The following is a 17,885-nucleotide window of genomic DNA, read 5'->3' on the forward strand; positions in this document are numbered from 1 at the left end:
GGTGCTGAACGAAGGACCATGAACTGGCGGCGTGTTTTTTGTTCCACTGGCAGGGCCCAGGACCCCTTTGTCACTCCTGCAAAGCTCGTCCTCCTATACGTGGCTGGGCTGGACACCTCAAGTCACCTGCTTCTGCAGGGAAATAAGGAACCGACTTCTCAGGGGAGTGGCCCCAGCATTGCCTCCAGCTCTCCCCACTTTATTTTCTACTCACTGAAATCCTGCCCACTCTACGAGGTGCAGCTCAAACCACCTCCTGCATGAAGCTCTAATGACCTCCCAGCCCACAGGGGCTTCCTTCTTCTCTGTTCTCTGCCATTCACTGGCTGAGGGCCTGGGCCAGTCATTTCACCTCCCTGAGCCTCAGCACACGGGGACAGTAGAGTCACACAGCCCACAAGGCTGCGGTGAGGACCGAGTGCCATTAGGCTCTCTAGGCAGCCAGCGCAGGGCAGGTCCATGCCGCTCAGCGCTCCCTGCCACACTCTCTCCTGTATGGCAGCTCTGACTTCTCAGCAGAGCAGAAACTCCTGGAAAACGGGGGGCACCACTTATTGTCTCTTGCACCCCTCCCAGGGCTTAGCACAGGGCTGGGCACCTGGGGCTGGGCTCACTCAAGCCCCGCTGAGGGACCTGCATGTCTTTTCCTTCAATTCTGGATTTTGATGGTAGGGAAACTGTACCCATCTCCTTTTCAACCCCCTGCCCTGCCCTTCCCTGCACCCGCTCAGGGCTCTGGCAGGGAGAGCCTGTGATAGAGTGTCAGAGGTACTCTAATCCGCCCAGCAGTCTGACCGCCGGGCAGACGAAGAGTGTGCCCAGAGCCCAGCGGGCGGCACCAGGATGGACCCCATCAGGAAGAGTGGCTCTGGGGCATTTCTGCGGCGCCAGGACCCCAAGGCTGGCGCCAGGGAAGAGAATGAAAGATGCCCCATTACCTCAAGCCTAATGACCTGTGTCCTGATCCCTGGTGACAGGGAGCAGAAGGCAGGAAGTCCAGGAGGAGGTAAACGAAAACACACTCAAAGCATATACCTGAAACCAGGAGGCGCCCCTCCCGTCCTGTCTTCCCCCTCCCACGGCTGACTAACAGACCCATCCCAGGAAGGGCCAACACTGAGTAAACAGCACTTAGCGTTCAATGCTCTCCCAGAGGGCACTTCCCTTTCCCTCCCACTGCCCTCTTCCAGGGACCAGCCTGGGATGTTCTGTTTATCCTTCTAGGTCACTGAGCCCTGGACGGACTACTGCTTGGCTCCAGAGCCCCTCACTCCTAACACAGTCATCTCAGCCCCTGGCAATATGGCATCTTCTTGCCCCACGTCCTGCTGGCCCCAGGACCTTTACAAAGTCATGGCTTGTCTTCTGAGGGCCCCATGGGACAAAGAACACCTACTAGATAGGCTTCAGTGGGCTAGCCTGGGAACCTAGGCATCACGCAATATTGTTTATATACAATACATCCCAGGTCATAGTTTGCAATGCAGGCAACAACCATACCTCTCCTAGAAGCAGAGTAGCTGTGAGCTGCCCCCATCTGTATGACCTGTGGCTGCCCCTACTTCGCTGCCAGGAATCTTGGGGGCCTAGTGTCCCCTGTTTCCTTGCTGCGTCCCTTCTCTATCTCCTACTGCAGCAATGGGAACCCTGCTTACCCCTCCCTGTTATGCTGTTGCTGGGAAAGGAAGTCACCTGGCTTTGGGGGGAACCCTCTCCGCCTCGGCAGCTGTTCCCATTGATGAGATGTCTGGAAGCCAGGTGTCCTCACCTGGGTTATACACAGTGTGGGGTTACTGTTACCACAACCAGGCCCAGGGGCAGGCGGAGCCGGCAGGGAGGAGGGTGAAGAGGACCTGGGGTGCAGACACTGGTTTCTGCAGGCTCCCCACATGTTCCTTTCCAATTCCTCCTATCTGTCCTGTGGAGTGCTCAGCCTGAGGGTGCTTAGAGGCCCTGAACACCGCATGGTCAGGGCTAAGGGTCAAGGTGAGACACCAGTAACCTGGAGTGTCTTGGTGAGGAGTCCAGGAAGCCACGGCTGCCTGCCATGTTCACAACTCCCTTTTGAGAAAAGCAGGCCCTAGCAGGACTCTCTCCAGAAAGATGCCATGACTAGTGTCATGGATGGCGGATGGTCTGGCCACACCAGACACCATGGTCTGGATGGACACAGGGAGGTGGGAGACTTGGGGTGCTCCATGGAAGCCCTGCCCTGTGAGAAACTTCAGGTGGGATGCTGGCCACCTGGCCCCACCGGACCCTCTCTTTAGGCAATAGGAACACCGGAACACACAGATGACCAGAGTGGCCATCTCATTCTCCATGGCCCTATCTGGGACGCACGCCCAGTGCACCCTCCTCTACCGCCCCCCACCCGGCGACCCCCACAGTGGTGTTTCTCCTTGGCACACCAAAAGAACCCACTTCAGCTGGGGGAGTTGGTCAGCGGGTGTGTCTCTCCTAACTTTCTCCCCCGTTTCCCACTCCCATTAGAGACCATTCTTAGTTGTTTGTCTCCTATTCAGAGAAAATCGCCTGAAAATGGTGCCTCATTGTGTCCTAAGTTTTCCTCACACCACGTAGGTGCCCAGCTGTTTTTTGTCTGAGCCATGCTCAGACAAAACCTCAGGAGTGACCTCAGGAAGACACCCTGCTCCAGGCCCCCATTTCACATCTGTAAAATGGTTCTCTCAGCTGGCAGAAAACACTTTCTTCATGTCTCCTTGCCACATTCTATGTAACTTCCACAGATCCAGCTTTTAACTCACAAACGTTCTCTTTAGCTGTGTTAATTCATTTAAACTTTACACTCGAGTCATTTTTGTTTTTGTTTTTTTTCTCTCTGGGGGCTTCTCCTTGGCCCTTCTTACCATACTGGCTCTTCACTGGACAGGCCAGGGAACCAGTGTGAGGTCTGCCAGCTGCTAACAACCTCCATCCCAGCCATGCAGCTGGGCAGTAAGCACAACAGGGTGGGTCCTTGGAAGCCACCTGACCAACTGTAAGATCAACGTGGGCCAGGATTCCATCGATCACCTGACCTCCATAAGCCCTGGCCTGACCTGGGGACCCCTCTCCTCCAAATTAGTTTTGATAACTACATTTTTAATTTCTAGAAGTCCTTTTGACTCTTTCCCCCCAATACTTTTCTGTTTTACCTTGTGGGTTTTACACCCTCCTTTAGCTCTTTAATTATTTTGAACAGGCTTATTTTATGATGTCCTTCAGACCATCCTAGCGTTTCCAGATATTGAGGGAATAATTCCCTTCTTGTCTTGCATGCGATGGCTCTTAACTCGGGTGATACATTTTTCGCTGGTGGAGCCCCATGTTCTCTGGAAAGTAGTTGTAATATGTGTGTTTGCTGGGACCGTAGGAGTTTTACCAGTTTGGGTCTTTTTTTCCTGTGTATATATTCTGGGCTTGGGGTTTCCTAACTACTTGGATTCGGTCCCTACATCTGTGAGTACCTCACGTTGGAACTTCTGTTCTTTAAGAAGAATGTTTCTCCTTCTCAGACCCCAGGTAGAGGGGAGGTTCCTTGGAGCTGCCCCAGGGCAATGAGTCCTCACACCCCGGAGAAGGCAAAACATCTGCTGCTGATTCATTTAAGGCTGCCTCCCCATAAGAGATCAGCTCGCTGGAGTATAGAAGACCTCCCTCATCTTTGTCATTACTGTGTCATCACTGTGTGAGGGCCAGCACAGTGCCCCGCTCACAGCAGGCTGGCGATCTACATTTGCTGGGTAAGTGACTGAGGACACCGTGACTTCTGAGGGCTCCGCTCCAAGAGACAGTGTGAGGCTCCCCTGGATTGGGTGATGCCAAGGTCTCTTGTCTCCGCCACTTCTGCTCCCCCACCCAAGCCTAGACCACCCTCTCCCAGCATAGAAGTAGCAGTGCGAGTGGGGCTGGCTGGTCGGGGGGACTCACTGGAAATGGACGTGTACACCGCAAAGGCCCTGAGGCTGGTCATCTCCTTCCTGCGGGTCATCTCCACGCGGGCGCAGAAGATGTTCTCCCAGGCGTACAACTTCAGCAGCTTGATGCCACGGAGCATCTCGTTGGTCTGCTTCAGCCTCTCATTGGAATACTCCTGCCGGCCGTCCCCAGGTCAGAAAAGAGTCTCCTCTGCCCCCATCCCTCCTGCGAGGAAGGAGCCCACTTCGCAGACAATGCCCAGCTCCCGTGCCCACAGGGATGCCTCCTGCCTTCTCCATTCATCCCCGTTCACAGACAGAGAAACTGAGGCCTGGCCAGTGACGCGATCTGCTTAAGGTCCATGATAGCGCATGTGTGCGTGTGTGTGTGTGTGTGTGTGTGTGCGCGTGCGCACGTGCACCTGTGCATGGCTGTGTGGCGGCATCTGGGGGAAGAGGGAGGAGCCTCGCTGATGTACAGGGAGAAGGAGCAAGCAGCTGCATGGGGAAAGGATGGGGAAAGGGGCCATGAGCACACCCGGGACACCCACTCACCAGTGTGCTCCGCTGGGCCTGGGAGAGCTTGGTGGCCACGAAGTACTGCACGGGGGCCAGTAGGATGATGACCGCTGCCCCGATCAAGGCGCTGACGCCGAGGATGTAATAGAGCAGAATCACTCCCACGACGATCTGAGGGAGGGTCGTGGGGCTGAGTTTCCTCTGACCTGGTGGCTGGCCCAGGGGAGGGGGTGCTGTCCCCTAGGGAGGGGCATGCCTTGGTGCCCAGGTGTTCCGGCTGTCCCCAGGGGCCAGAGGGGGAGGTGTGACAAAGCAATTTCAGCAAGAGTGATTAACTTGATGGGGTCTCGCACAAGCCGTGGCTTTCTGGGCTGATCACCGACTGCATTTGTCTGCCAGCCTGCTGAAGCGTTAACTCTCTCCAAATCTACCTTCCAGATGGGCGTCTCAGAGCTGAGGTTGCACAATGGGTGTAACAGCACCTTTTGTTCTGTTTGCTGGCTGGTGAGGCGGACAGGTCCCTCCCGTGGGGAGAAAAGTGACATATGAGCACAGGGGCGCTGCTGTGTCTGAGCTGGACAAAACCGGTCCAGGGGCTCGGAGCTCAAGGTGCATTCTTAGGCTCCTGGCACCTTTTTAAAGATAAAATACGAATTGTCTTCTATTAAGCTAAGACATATATAAGAAAATGAAAATGATCTCTTAAATTTGTGCCATACCGTAGAGTGGCCTTTGGATTAAAATAGAAGTTTTTATAATTCTTAGAGGCAGATACACTTTATAATCTATAATACATATATACATTATGTACACGAAGGCTGGTGTCTTCACTTTTTTAGTGAATCTGGCAAGTATTCTCTGGAAAGAGAATTATTCTGTTTCTAGCTTTATGCAAACGCCCGCCTGCTTCTGAATATTTATGAGAAGTGTAAATTACTCTTGCCAGCCCCTGAAGCATCAAGATGACAATTTCTCAGGTTGCCTTCAAAGGCAGATGGCTCTAAATTCAGGGCGTATTCTAAAGGAACAGATGTGCTGTCTTCCTTAATTGGAAAAAAAAAAAATAAGTCTGCTTGGGTTGGCCCTGTACTCCCCGAGCCCTACACGAAATTGGCAGTAAGCTCCTCGCACTACCCCAAGGACAGAGGAGCGGGTGGGAGGCTCTGTAATTTCTATGAATCACAGAATACCTCTTGTGTTAGCGGGATCTTAGAGGCTGGCAAGTGACCCCTTCACCACCTGCCTCCCAGGGTCTCACCGATGTTAAATGCTGACACAGGGGTGCAGAGGAGCGTGTTGGGAACTAAAGAACCTCCCACTCCTGCCCGGCTCTGCTCACAACATTCCAACCCCAAAATTATCCCCGGCATCCGGTCGTTTCATTAGGTGTCCTCGTATGGAGGCAGTCAGGGCCTCGTTCAGTAGCTTGTAGAGCCAGACACCAAGGGAACTTCCAGAGCACTCCCAGAGTCACCACCATGGCACCTGCTGGGGGTCGGTGCCCGAATCCCCAGCACCTCCAAGCGCTGGCAGCTGTTGGACCAGGACCTGGAGACACAGCTGCTGCTTCTGCCAGGCTCCTTCTCACCTTCCGCCCACCCCTTGTCACGCTCCCCAAATTCTTCTGTCCAGTCCTCTACTCTGCAGGGGTCTGAGGAGACCCCTCCCCCCAGGAAGAATAGACCAGAAATCAGGGATTCTGAGTATGCAAAGCAAGTGTGGGGAATCCAAGGGCTATTGTAGCCCCTATTTGCAAGTTAGGAAAGCCATCTAGTATAGTAGTGGGGAGATCGTAGTCCCTGGGGTCTGCAGGCCTGTGTCTGAATGCAGTCCCAGCACTTAGCTGTGCAATCTTAGGCAAGTCACTCAACCTCTCTGAGCTTCAGCTTCTTCATCCTTAAAATGGTGATTTTTTTTTTTTGAGAGAGAGAGAGCACACATGAGTGGGGGGAGGGGCAGAGGGAGAAGCAGACTGCCCACCGAGTGGGGAGCCCAACACGGGACTCGATCCCAGGACCCTGGGACCATGACCCGAGCCAAAGGCAGAGGCTCAAGCGACTGAGCCACCCAGGAGCCCCTATAATGGGGATTTTAATGCCCACTTAGCAGGACTGCTATGAAAATTAAATGAATATATATGATAAGCATATATATTAGAATAACACCTGGCACATAATTAGAGATGAAGACCAGGTTGGCAACCCTCTTTTTACAAACAAACAAACAAACAAACAAACAAACAAACAAACAAGCCTTGTGGGAACTCTGTCACTAGGGAACCACAGAAAGGAGGTATCTTCGAATAGGGCTGCTACCAGCTCACTGCGCGGCCCACCCTCTCCAGGCCTCCAGCGCCTGCGGGATGAGGAATCAAAGAAGTCCCCACTCTTGCCAAGTTCCTTCACACGGCGTTCATAAGCTTCAGGGGGCCAGCAAAGCCCCTGAAATTGTAGGCAAAATGTGTGAATGCACATTGGTTTTCTGAGAAGGTTTCATTAGATTTTCAAAAATATGTGTAAATCAGAGCTTGCCTAGGGCTGCAGGAGGGGATGGGGAGTGACTGCCAATGGCACAGGTTTCCTTTTGGGGTGATTCAAGTGTCCGAAAATTGTGATGATGGTCGCACAGCTCCGAATATGCTAAAACCCACTGAATTGCACACTTTAAATGGGTGAATTGTATCTTAATGAAGCTGTTATTTAAAAAAGTATATGTGACCAAAAAAAAAAAAAGAGAGAGAGAGATTAGACATGAAGGAGCACCTTGGGGCTAAAGCAGCGGAGCTCCTGCGCTGGTTTCAGTATTCTCGAAAGCCGCATGGCCTGCGGCCAGCCGGGCCGCACAGAGCATCCTGACTAGGTCGAAGGCACTGTGTCAGCTCTGGGTGGTAAGATTGGGTCTTGAGGGTTGCTGAAAGCTCTTCTCAGTGACAAGGGTACAGTGTTTAAGGAATTAAAAATGGAAAACCAAATGATACTTCATGATAAATAAGCAAAGGTAAGTGATTCGTGGAGATAAAACCACCACACCCCGGTGTTGGGAGGGTTAACTGCACAAGCAAGAGAGGCTGGGGCAAGGGTTATTAGGTTTTATTAGGCAGTATTGTTAGCAATGATGTGTGTGCCATAAAAATTATAAGTAATAGTAATGATGACAATACGGTAGGTTTGGTGGACAAACTCTTTCAAAGGAGGTGGTTTAAGGGGACACAACAGAAAGTGTTCTTGTGGATAAAAGGCTGGTAACTGTATTAGATGAACTCTCTAGGCCCTTCTATAGCTTCTGTAGTCACTGATCCTTTGGCAGAGAAGGGGGGTGGACAGGGGTCTAGGCATGGGTAAGTGGTAATAGGGAAGGGCATATAGGGCTGTCCCCATAAAAAAGACCATCAGATTCCCTGCCCTACCTCCCTGTCAAGATGCCTAGCTGACTCCCTGTGCAAGCCTCTCCTTCTATTTTCCTTTAATGTCTTTCAAATATAAGCTTTATGGAGAAGAAGGACCAATAGAAATCAGTTGAGATTAAGGGACTTATGGAATTTGCAACCCAAGGAACAATGGATTCTGGACTGATAAAGTCCTCACTCACACCAAAGTGTGCAGTTTCGAGGGATCTGATATTTACTTCGTCACTACTCTGTGCCAGACACTCTGCTTGGTGCTTCACTTACGTCATCTAATTGAATCATCATAGCAACTCCAGAGGGTAGGAATCATGGCCATTTCATAGATGAGGAAACTGAGGCCAGACCAAAGGTCAGGTAAGCCATGCTGAGGATTCTCCTACTATCGTTGGGGGAGAATGCACCTCCTTCAGAGCCAGCCCCAAAGGTTGTCTGGCTTTAGAAATAATCATGGTTTTGATTTTCAAAAATAATACAGACTTACTGGAGAATTTAGAAATGCATAAAGAAATTAAAAATTACTGTAATCCCACCATGTGGCCTTCTAGTTCTTTTTTGTGTGTATCTGTGCAAATATGTATATACACATACTTTCCAATTCAGTGCGAAGCTCACTGCATATACTATTTTGTAACTTTTTTGGCTTAAATATACATCATGAAGTTTTTCAATGTAATTAAGTACTTTGCTGCAACATAACTTTTAAGGTCTGCAAAAGTGTTCCACATATGATTACTCTATAATTTTAAAAAGTTGACTGCTTTTTAAAAACCTTAATGACAAGAGAGATGGCTAGACCATTTGCCGAGCGTGAGACAGTATAGGGAGCCAGGGGTACACCTTATGGAGACCCCAAAAGGGTGGAAGGTGCAGGCAAACATGGAATGGAAGATGGTGAGCTCCTAGTCACTGGGCATGTACCAGAAGATTCCGACGTCGTGCCCTCCACCCCCACCGCAGACACGCATTCCTTACCTGGACCGGCATAGCCCAGAGGTTTGGGCACAAGAAGAAAAACCACATGAGCTGGTTGGTGTCAATGGCAACCAGATTGCAGATCTGCGCGGCTGTCATTTCCCCCATGGATAGGTTGGAGGTGGACAGGTGCATAATTTTGTTGTAAATCTTGGTCTGGAAATGAGAGTAGAGTGTTCCACATTCATCATCATCATCATCCTAATCTCTCTCCCAGATGCCATGTGTCCACAATGTACCAGTACCTTCTCACACATTTTTCCACAGAGCCCCAGAGCAGCTCTGTAAGGGGGCCAATTGGAAAATTAGTGCTCCAATTTCACACGTGAGGTAACTAAGGCTCAGAGAGGTAAAGGGCTTTGATTATAGATCAAGTAAGTCAGAAAGGCAGCGTTCAAATGAGGAATCCACGCCAGCATGGCAAGCTACTTCCCCAGCAGAGCAAGACCTCTCCCTTGGGGACAGGACTTAATTAGCTCTTAAATCTTAAAAGCAGATCTTCATGTCCAGTTGTATTCTTGACTAGCCAGAGGCCAGTGGAGGACACGCTTCCGAGGCATAAAAATGATAAAGTGGGGCAGCTGTCTGTATACATGTGGCTGTCTTCAGCCGGGGGCGGGGGTATGCTTCGAGGCCAAGTCCTGACTTAACGGAGCCTTGAAACAGAACAGGCGGTCAGCCTGGGGAAGGTCTTACGTGACAAGACATCCAAGTGTCTATCAGCCCCACCACCACTGGGAGGCCGGGTACCTGGAGCACCTTGCTCTGTCTCTCCAGGGCAGAAGGGGAGCAGCCGTGGTAATGGGAGAGCTCTGAGCCTAAAAGCTCTTTGTGCAGAGTGAGCATGCCTCCTAGAAAGATGGCAATTTTCAGGTTGTGTGCTCTTAAACAAGGAAAAATGCATTCTCATCTTTGATGCCCTAGGGACGCCTGTTCTTAAATGAAATTCTATTGTGCATTCCTTATAAGGTGGATGCCCAGCTCCCTTAATTCATCTTTTGTGAAACCCAGGCTTTTTTGTGGGTCAGGTTTGCTTAAAGCATGAATCTATTCTATGTCTTCTTGTGAGTTTGTATACACCACGGGTAAAATTTAAAATAATGGCAATGACATTTTTTGACAGATCTATGTACAACTAGTTTACGTGAAATCAGTCTAGAAAGAATAATAATAAATCTAGTTTTAGTGAGGTAGGAACATAATCTATCAAAGAACGCATTATTTGGTAAAGACCAGGATATACAGAAATATGTAACTGACTAATAGCTGGTGTATGGAAAAATTATACAACTAATACAAGAATTTTGCTTAATAACTTCTTATGCAAGAACTGTGGTTATTCTCAAACGCATGAAGACATGGACCTATATCTATAATTTTATGTAAATCTCTGAAAAAAAGTTTTATTTTTCTAATTTGTTTCCATGATTAATGCCAGCATTTTCTTTTCATAGCATATGAATTTAGCTCTCCTGGATTCAGACAGTTTGATAAAAACAATTACACGCTAATACATTTAAAACCCATTTTTGGCTCTTTTGCTGTAATTAGAAAATACTGGGCCAGTGTGTAATTTATGACGTACAAACAGAAAGATTTAATTACAAAACTGTTTGACTACAAAACTCGCTGTCGTCCATGGCGGTATGGGCCTGCCAGTCAATGCAAGGGTCTGTGCAGAGGCTGGAATTTTCAGAGAGGTTTTCTGAACTGAGGAATAGCTTGGTTCCTCCTAGCTCCGAGCCCCTGTGAAACTCAGAGGGTCTCAGATTTCCTGGGCTCTTTCCCCCATTCTCACATGATGACATGCCTGAGGAAATGACTCTGTTTTCTCAGTGAGAAACCACTGGGGATGGGCAGCGTTGTCATGTACAGAAGTGCAGGCTGTGCACTACACAACTCCAGGGGGCGCCATTCGCAAGGACTGTATTAAGATAACCAGAGTTTGGACCCTGGCATGGTCCCCAGGCCAGGCCATCCCCTTCTTCTCTCAGCCCCTTTTCTGTAAAGCCTCTGATCCTGGATCCCAAAGGACTGGTTGGCGTTAATAATTCTGAGGAACACTTCTGTCCTGAAGTATGAGGTGGCTTTGGGTTTAGTCACAACTGCCAAGTGTTCTACTGACTTCATGGGAATTTATGGGTATGGTAGAATCAAATAGTTGTCCCCCAGGATGCATTCTCTCCTTTCCACAAGAAGAATTTCTAGAAGGACATATATGGCTGTCAAGAATAAAAACCACACTTTCTAGCCTCTCTAGGTATGGCCTGGTGGCCAAGTTCTCATCTATGGGGTGAGAGAGAATGTGCACAACTTCCACATTATGATTTTAATAGAAGGCAGCGTTCCCTGCTGTTGCCCCACCTTTCTGCTCTTGCTGGTTTAAGTGCAAGCCCAATAGTGACAATGCCAATAGCCACCTTCAACCATAAGACAAAAGTCACGTGAGAGCAGCATTCCAGGAGGAGCCAAGGTCTCTGATGAGCACGCCGCTGCCATACCAGCCCTGACTCAGTATGAAAAACAAACTTTTATCCTGTTTAACCACTTTCACACCGGGTCTCCTCATCCCAACAGCGGAAACAAAATTCTAAAGAAAACACTAGGGCTTAGACAGCTCTCATCACTGCCTTGCTTAAAACTGCCCTGAATCCTTCCTGATTTTGATCATCCTTTCAACCCACCCTGAGAAGGAAGCCACGGGGGGAAGAAGCAAGAACCTAGACCTAAGGGACTTAGTGGGCCAGATAAATCTCTCTTGTTAGGACCCAAGATTTAAGAATTCAAATTGATATTCAAGGCTATTGAGATCTGTCAAACTCGGTTTTTTTGGTTTTTTTGGGACTCAAAAAAGACTGGTGGCAGAACCCTGGAACAGAATCTGGAGGATTCTGAGTCTGAATGTGCATTCAGCAGGAAAGGGTGAGGTGAGCCCTTCGGGATGTCTGTCCCACTCAAGGCCGAGCAGGTGACATCACAGAGCCAGTGCCAGGCAGAACCAGGGCTGGACCTCCCACACTCCCCGAGTCCAGCCCAAGGCACTTTCCACTCTCCTACACTCTGCTTTGTCAACAGTTATTATTCCAAAGCACTGCTGAAGGGCAACAAAAAAATAAACTCACCGCAGAATCATTCTTGAGTGCCCATGAGGACGAATAATGTGGTTTTTACTGCAAAGTGAAAACATCATTAGCCAAGTACCTGTATTGCTCCTCTCAAGTTAATTCCAGTTTCAATGGCGACATAGTAGGATGCTTGCAGAAATGTCCTTTGGAGCAGGAGGGCGAGGAACAGAAGAACGGCTAGGACGTAGGCATTAGCAAGGAACTCTTGGGATGAGACAAAGTAAACCCCGAGAAACTGCGTCTGTTGGAAAGAGAAGGGTCAGAAAGATGACCGCCATTAATACCTGTTACTGTGTCACGGTAGCCATTATTATAGGACTCTCCATGCTTGCAAAGCCTGTGCAGCTGTGTATAAGGGCAAAATTAGACTGCTAAATCCAACTAAACATCTTTCTAGCCACAGGGAGGGGGTTGCCTATACCCTCTTCATCATCCTACCTAGCGGAACAGAGTGTGGCCCAGTTCTAACCTCGTGCCCATAAATATGACTTTCCAGCTGTGTGGCCACCAGGCCCACGGGAGCTCACTCTGAATGGAGCAAGAATAAACAGAGCAAATCACAGAGCAGCCCAAAACAGAACTGCTTGAACAAATCCCACAATGTGTGTTCTCCGCTACAAAAAAACCTGGAATGAGCTGGGTCTTGTCTGACACTCACCAACAGCCTGCCCTGTAGAAATTTCTGGGGAGAAATGGCCAGTGGGAAAACTGTAGTGCTCCCAGGTGAGGTGGAAACTCATCACCTATGATGGACTGAGAAGATTTCAGAAGCCCCCCGGTCTCATGGGCTGCCGGGACCTCCTTTTAAATTGTCCCCTTGCTACACCTCCAGCAAGATCCCAGATGATAAGCACTGGGAAAAAACCCAAACGTTTTGACTCTGTTGCTAAAGATACCAGGAAACAACAGCATGTCTGTTTCCAAATTCAGCATCAACAGCTCCCAGGAAAACTTTGATCCTGATTAAGTCCTTTGCTCCCCAGCAGAACCACATCAATGTTTCCATGAAGACAGCACTGTCCCCTTCCTGAGACTCTTCCCTGAACTCTGAAAGCTATTTGCAGGGTGTGGGAGCTGCAGGGTGAAGGGTGGTGGGAACAAAGTGATGAGAAGGAGTCTGAGGGCACGTATCTGGCCACGATCAGGCCCAAGTGGTCAGAACGCCAAGAGGAGTCTTTTTCCTAGAGTCAGAAATTCCTGGATCATGGATACAAGGCTTTCTGATAGTAGAAAAGATCTTGCTTCTTAGTTCAACTGGGCCTTCTCAAACAGCCCTCACTGCTTCATGGAACTTACAACTCTCTCTCCCTGGCTCTGTGGGACAGGAGTCTTTTCCTTTTGGGGACAGCAGGAAGCAGGCACAGAGAGACCATTCAAGTCTCGTAGAGGAAGACCCTACCGAGGCCTGAAGTCCCCAACTCTGTCTCATTTGTCAAAGTACCAGAGGAAAAGGCAGAGGGAGAAGGGAGGAAGTGTGACGGGGGAGGGTGGGTTGGAAGCAGCAAAATGGACCTTAAAATTAGGCTGCAGGGGTTGTGACCTGACTTTGCAGGGAAGCAAGGCGCAGGACACAGTATTTCTCAGGGGCAGAACTCCATCCTCACAATACACCAGTGAGAATACCATTATAACCCTAATTGCATGTACAAGGAAATGGAGTTTCGGCATGACTACATGGCTGGCTCGAGGTCGCATGCTGATAAGGCAGAACGCGGGAGCATGAACTTGTGTGATGCCAAAAACACTACCCTAGATGACCGTGCCTGAAACACTCACCCGGCCTCTTGACCTCGAGACCCCTATTGTCAGCTACACGCTTGTGGGGGACAGACCCAAGGCCACGTGGCTGGTTCCGGGTCAAAGATGAAGGCACATGGGCTTGGGAAGACTTCATCCTATTTAACATACTTTGGAACTCTTCGGTTTTACCATCTTCCACAGAGACCCAGCTCTGGAGAATGGAGTCCATTATGTTAAAGCAACAACGCACATTCTGGGAATTTACCCCACAGGAAATTCTTAAACATGAGGAAATGAAGGTGTTCTATCTCTGGGTTACAGCAAGTGGAGAGGTGAAAAGCCATGTCCACGCGTACCCATAGGGAATGATTGGGAATATTCTGATGCTCATGGGAACACTGACCACCACGAAAGCTCTTGAACAGCATGGAATGCCACACGTGTGCTGTCTCACAATGATCAGAAAGCACATGGGCTGGAGAATGAGGACTTGAAGAGTCACCTGATCATGTATGTTGGTTAGAGTATGGGTGGCATTTGTTAAATAGGCTCATTATTTGTACATTTTTAGCAAAGCAGCTAATTCCTTTTTCACAGCTTTAAAGGCAAAACCTGGGCCCCTTCCCCCAACAACACACACACTATTGGGTCAGAAACTATATTTCTTTGGATCAAGAACTTTGTGGACTCTTAAAATGAAAATCTCCCTGCAGGTCTAAGTCATTGGGATGTTATTGGATCTCTCTTCAAAGAGACAGCTTAAAAGAGATGGAGACCAGAAGAGCTAAGTTTTTATTAAGAGTGGGTCCTAGACTAGCCAAAGAGACCCAGGGTCCTGCCCAAGGAAGGCAGGCCCTGGGAAGCTCTAAATGGGTGTGAGGGCACAGACCTTGCCCAGCACCTTGAAAGCTGGAGAGAAAAGACCAAGGACCTACAACTGGACACGGGAGTTAAATGCTGTGGAAGATCAGACGCCGTAGTCTAACACTTTCACAAGCTCTCAGGGAAGAAACTGTTGGTTTCCAGGGGTTTCCCCACTAGAACCTAGGACTCTTAACTCTACTGTTTTGACTCCCATTGCCCCTGCCTGGCCAGAGGTATGACTGGAAAGGCCCCCTTCCCTTGTTCTCTAGAGCTTAATGGACAGGGATCACGTGGGCTTTTGCTTCTTATTTGGGCAGGAGCCAGAAGGCCAATTGCTCATAGGTCCCAGCCCTGGAAGGCTCTGGGAAAAAACAATGACAACCATCTTTGATCACTCATGGACCAAGGTACCCAGCCATCCATCTCTAACCATTTAACATGGTGGTTTAGAGCCTGGACTTAGAGGTTAGCCATATCTACGCTTGAGTCCTGACTTGTTATATATGAGCCACTGCGTCCTTTTGTAAGTACCTCAATCTCCCTGAGCCTCAGTTTCCTCACCGTAAAATGAGGCCATGAAGGGTTTCTACCCAGAGAATTGTTGCGAGAATTCGTGCAATAATGCAGGTAAAAATATCTAGTAAGCATAAGCATTCAGCAGGTGGTAACTTCTGTATGATTCCCTGAAGCATCATGTCTCCTGTGTTCCCTGAGTGTCAGGCATGGAGCTGGGTGCTGGGCACAAGGAGGGCAGATAATGCAGTTCCTGTCTTAGGGGACTCAGGGTCGACTTGGGAAAGAGACCAAGGGTGTTGGATGGTGCAAGTCCAGGATGTTATGGGAGCACAGAGGAGGGGCATCTCATCCAACCAGAGGGAGTCTTCCTAGAGGAGGTGACATCTGAGCTGAGTCTTGGGGGTGGAGAGGCGCTACTGAGATTAATGGAGGCATGCCAGGCCAGAGCAGCTGTGTGGGTATTGTCATAAAGAGACCAACCCACACACTGACATCACAAAGTCACAGAAATGCATATCAATTTCCGCAGTCACCCACAGTGATAGCTACAAACACGTGTACCCAAATGAAGACATAGACACACATGGAGAAAGATAAACCAAGAGACATAGGACAAACAGAAGGACATAAATACAGAATTATAAACAGTTCCCAGGAGAACTCATTCAGAAACAAACACATACACACTCACGAACCCACACCCGTTTCCCCTGTGAAGTTAGAGGCTGTTGGGAGCTTTGGCCCTCAGACCAAACCCATACTGTTCTTTCTCTGCTCAGCTGACAGCCTGAAAAACTTGGCAGTTTTTTATGAATCCAGGTCCCTGGCCCTGCAGCCAGATCAGTGGCGTCTGTGGCAGGTGACAGATTGTGGGTGGGGGTTAGGTGGGAGAGGGGGCTGGAGAGAGAGAGGTCATGGGCTGCACCCAGCCTGGGTCCCAGCTTTCCCTGGGGAGTGGCAGAGGAGACAGGAGCGTGGAATTAAAGAAGAAACAATGTTTGTCCTCGTGGATGCCAAGGGCAGTGTGATTCTTGCCAACTGCGAGTGTCCTGGAAAGGGAAGAGAGGACAGGAAGGGCCTGACAATGAAGTAAACAATGGCGCCCCGCTGTGCAGCCTGCAGCCACAGGGATGGGGCCTGAGCCCAAAGAAGGGCTTTCTCACAGAGGGTTGTTCGTGGAGAGCTTCCTCTTAAGTTCATAAAGACCAGAGCAGCACCTGTCTCTCTGGGTGAGAGCTGCTGGGAGGCAGGGGGATGAACCAAATGACCTCAGTAAATGACCCCTTTCCCCCATTTTCTGCAGCCAGAAGCTCAAATGAGAAGTAAGTCATATCCCAGGCAACCACACAATTGAGGATTCTTTGTTGCTGACACTGGAGACTTATATTTACTTTCACCTCTCGTTTCAATGTCTGTAATTTGCTGATTGCATTTGGGTTGCAGGAAACAAATATTAAATCTGATAAGGCCTGCTGCCACTGAGGCGGAGCCATCTGTCTCAGGGATTTATGGACTGACAAAGAACCAGGACAAGAGCATTCCAATGAGAGGGCAGTAAATCCCTGGGTTGGTAGATAAATAAAGAGAAAAGAGAGGTTCAGATGAACTACAACTCCAAGTGCTGTTCTCCCTACCTCTTCGGCACATCCTGCCTCAGAGTTCTCTCTCTAGGAAAATCCCACCAGAGTTCTGGGAAACACAGGAAGAAGACAATGGTGAGCACAAGCTGAGAAGGGCTCTGGCCAGTGTCGCTTCCCTCCTGATAGTAGCACCGGGCTCTTGCTGCCGTGGGATTATCAATGTAGAATATTCTGGAATCCTCTATGGTCATACTAGAACTGAAGGTGACACTCTTGTACACAATAGAAGCCGCCCTTTCCTCTCTCTTTTGAGGCCAAGTACAGTTCAGAGGCTCAAAAGCCAGAGAAGGCCGCAAAAGCCATCAGGGTCTAAATAGGCAAGAAGAGTCCTCACGTTCTTGTTGAACTAGAAGTCTGTCCATCTGAGCCTGGCTAGCTCCTACTCCTGTGTCAAGGCTCCAATCAAATACTTGTTCCTTTATGAAGCTGTCCATGACCACTGGCTGAGTTAGTCACTTCCTCTTCCCACAGTTCTCCGTATATACCCCCTAATAGCAGTGTTGAACACACAGTAGAAAAATCTTTTATTTAGATTTCTCTCCTCCATTGGGCTTCACAATCGTTGCAGCCCAAGGTGCTGACTTGATGATAGTAAGTCAATTCAGCATGACAGTCCTGAGCGCCCACACTCGGGAGTGAAAGAGACTTGCATTTAGATCCCGACTCTGTCGCAAAGGAGCTGAGAAACCCTAGGGAAAGTTACTTAACCTCTCTGCGCCTCAAGTCCCTCATCTGTAAAATGGGGATAAAATACCTACCTCGGGAGTTGTATGGCATGTGAATTATAGCCCAATAGAGCTATTACCAAAAAAAAAAAAAAAAAGTACTTACCCTAAAAGGTTGTGTTAGGCAAGAAATGAGACAGCACATGGGTAACTCCCACAAGCAGCCAGGCACGCATTAGGTGGTCGGTGCGTGGTTGTTATTATAGTTAATAGGCCCCATCATAACCACTGCCTCTCGATTCCCATAGCCAACCCGGGCCTGGCACACAGTAGGGTTCAATAAGTGCTGAATAAATCAGACAGACTTGGAATGTCTCGTATCCTGACCAGAAGTGCTCAGCTGATTAATTATACCCCTGGGAAAATAATATATAATATAATATATATATTAATTATATATATTACATATATAATATATATGTGTAATATATATTATATATTATATATAAACATATAAA

General features: G+C 48.9%; 1 protein-coding gene across 8 annotated transcripts in view; it reads right to left on the minus strand.

Moving 5' to 3' along the window:
• Positions 1-17,885, minus strand: part of ABCC8 (ATP binding cassette subfamily C member 8) — a 73,370-nt gene that overhangs the window by 40,107 nt on the left and 15,378 nt on the right. For all 8 annotated transcript variants that reach the window (XM_034645777.1, XM_034645783.1, XM_034645778.1 and 5 more), the window contains 4 exons: positions 12,019-12,183; positions 8,818-8,973; positions 4,476-4,610; positions 3,934-4,096 (listed from right to left, as the gene is read on the minus strand). In XM_034645777.1, coding sequence (XP_034501668.1) covers positions 3,934-4,096; positions 4,476-4,610; positions 8,818-8,973; positions 12,019-12,183 — 619 coding nt within the window. The remainder of the gene's footprint in view (positions 1-3,933; positions 4,097-4,475; positions 4,611-8,817; positions 8,974-12,018; positions 12,184-17,885) is intronic.

This window comes from Ailuropoda melanoleuca, chromosome 16 (genome assembly GCF_002007445.2).
Source record: "Ailuropoda melanoleuca isolate Jingjing chromosome 16, ASM200744v2, whole genome shotgun sequence".
NCBI lineage: Eukaryota > Metazoa > Chordata > Mammalia > Carnivora > Ursidae > Ailuropoda > Ailuropoda melanoleuca.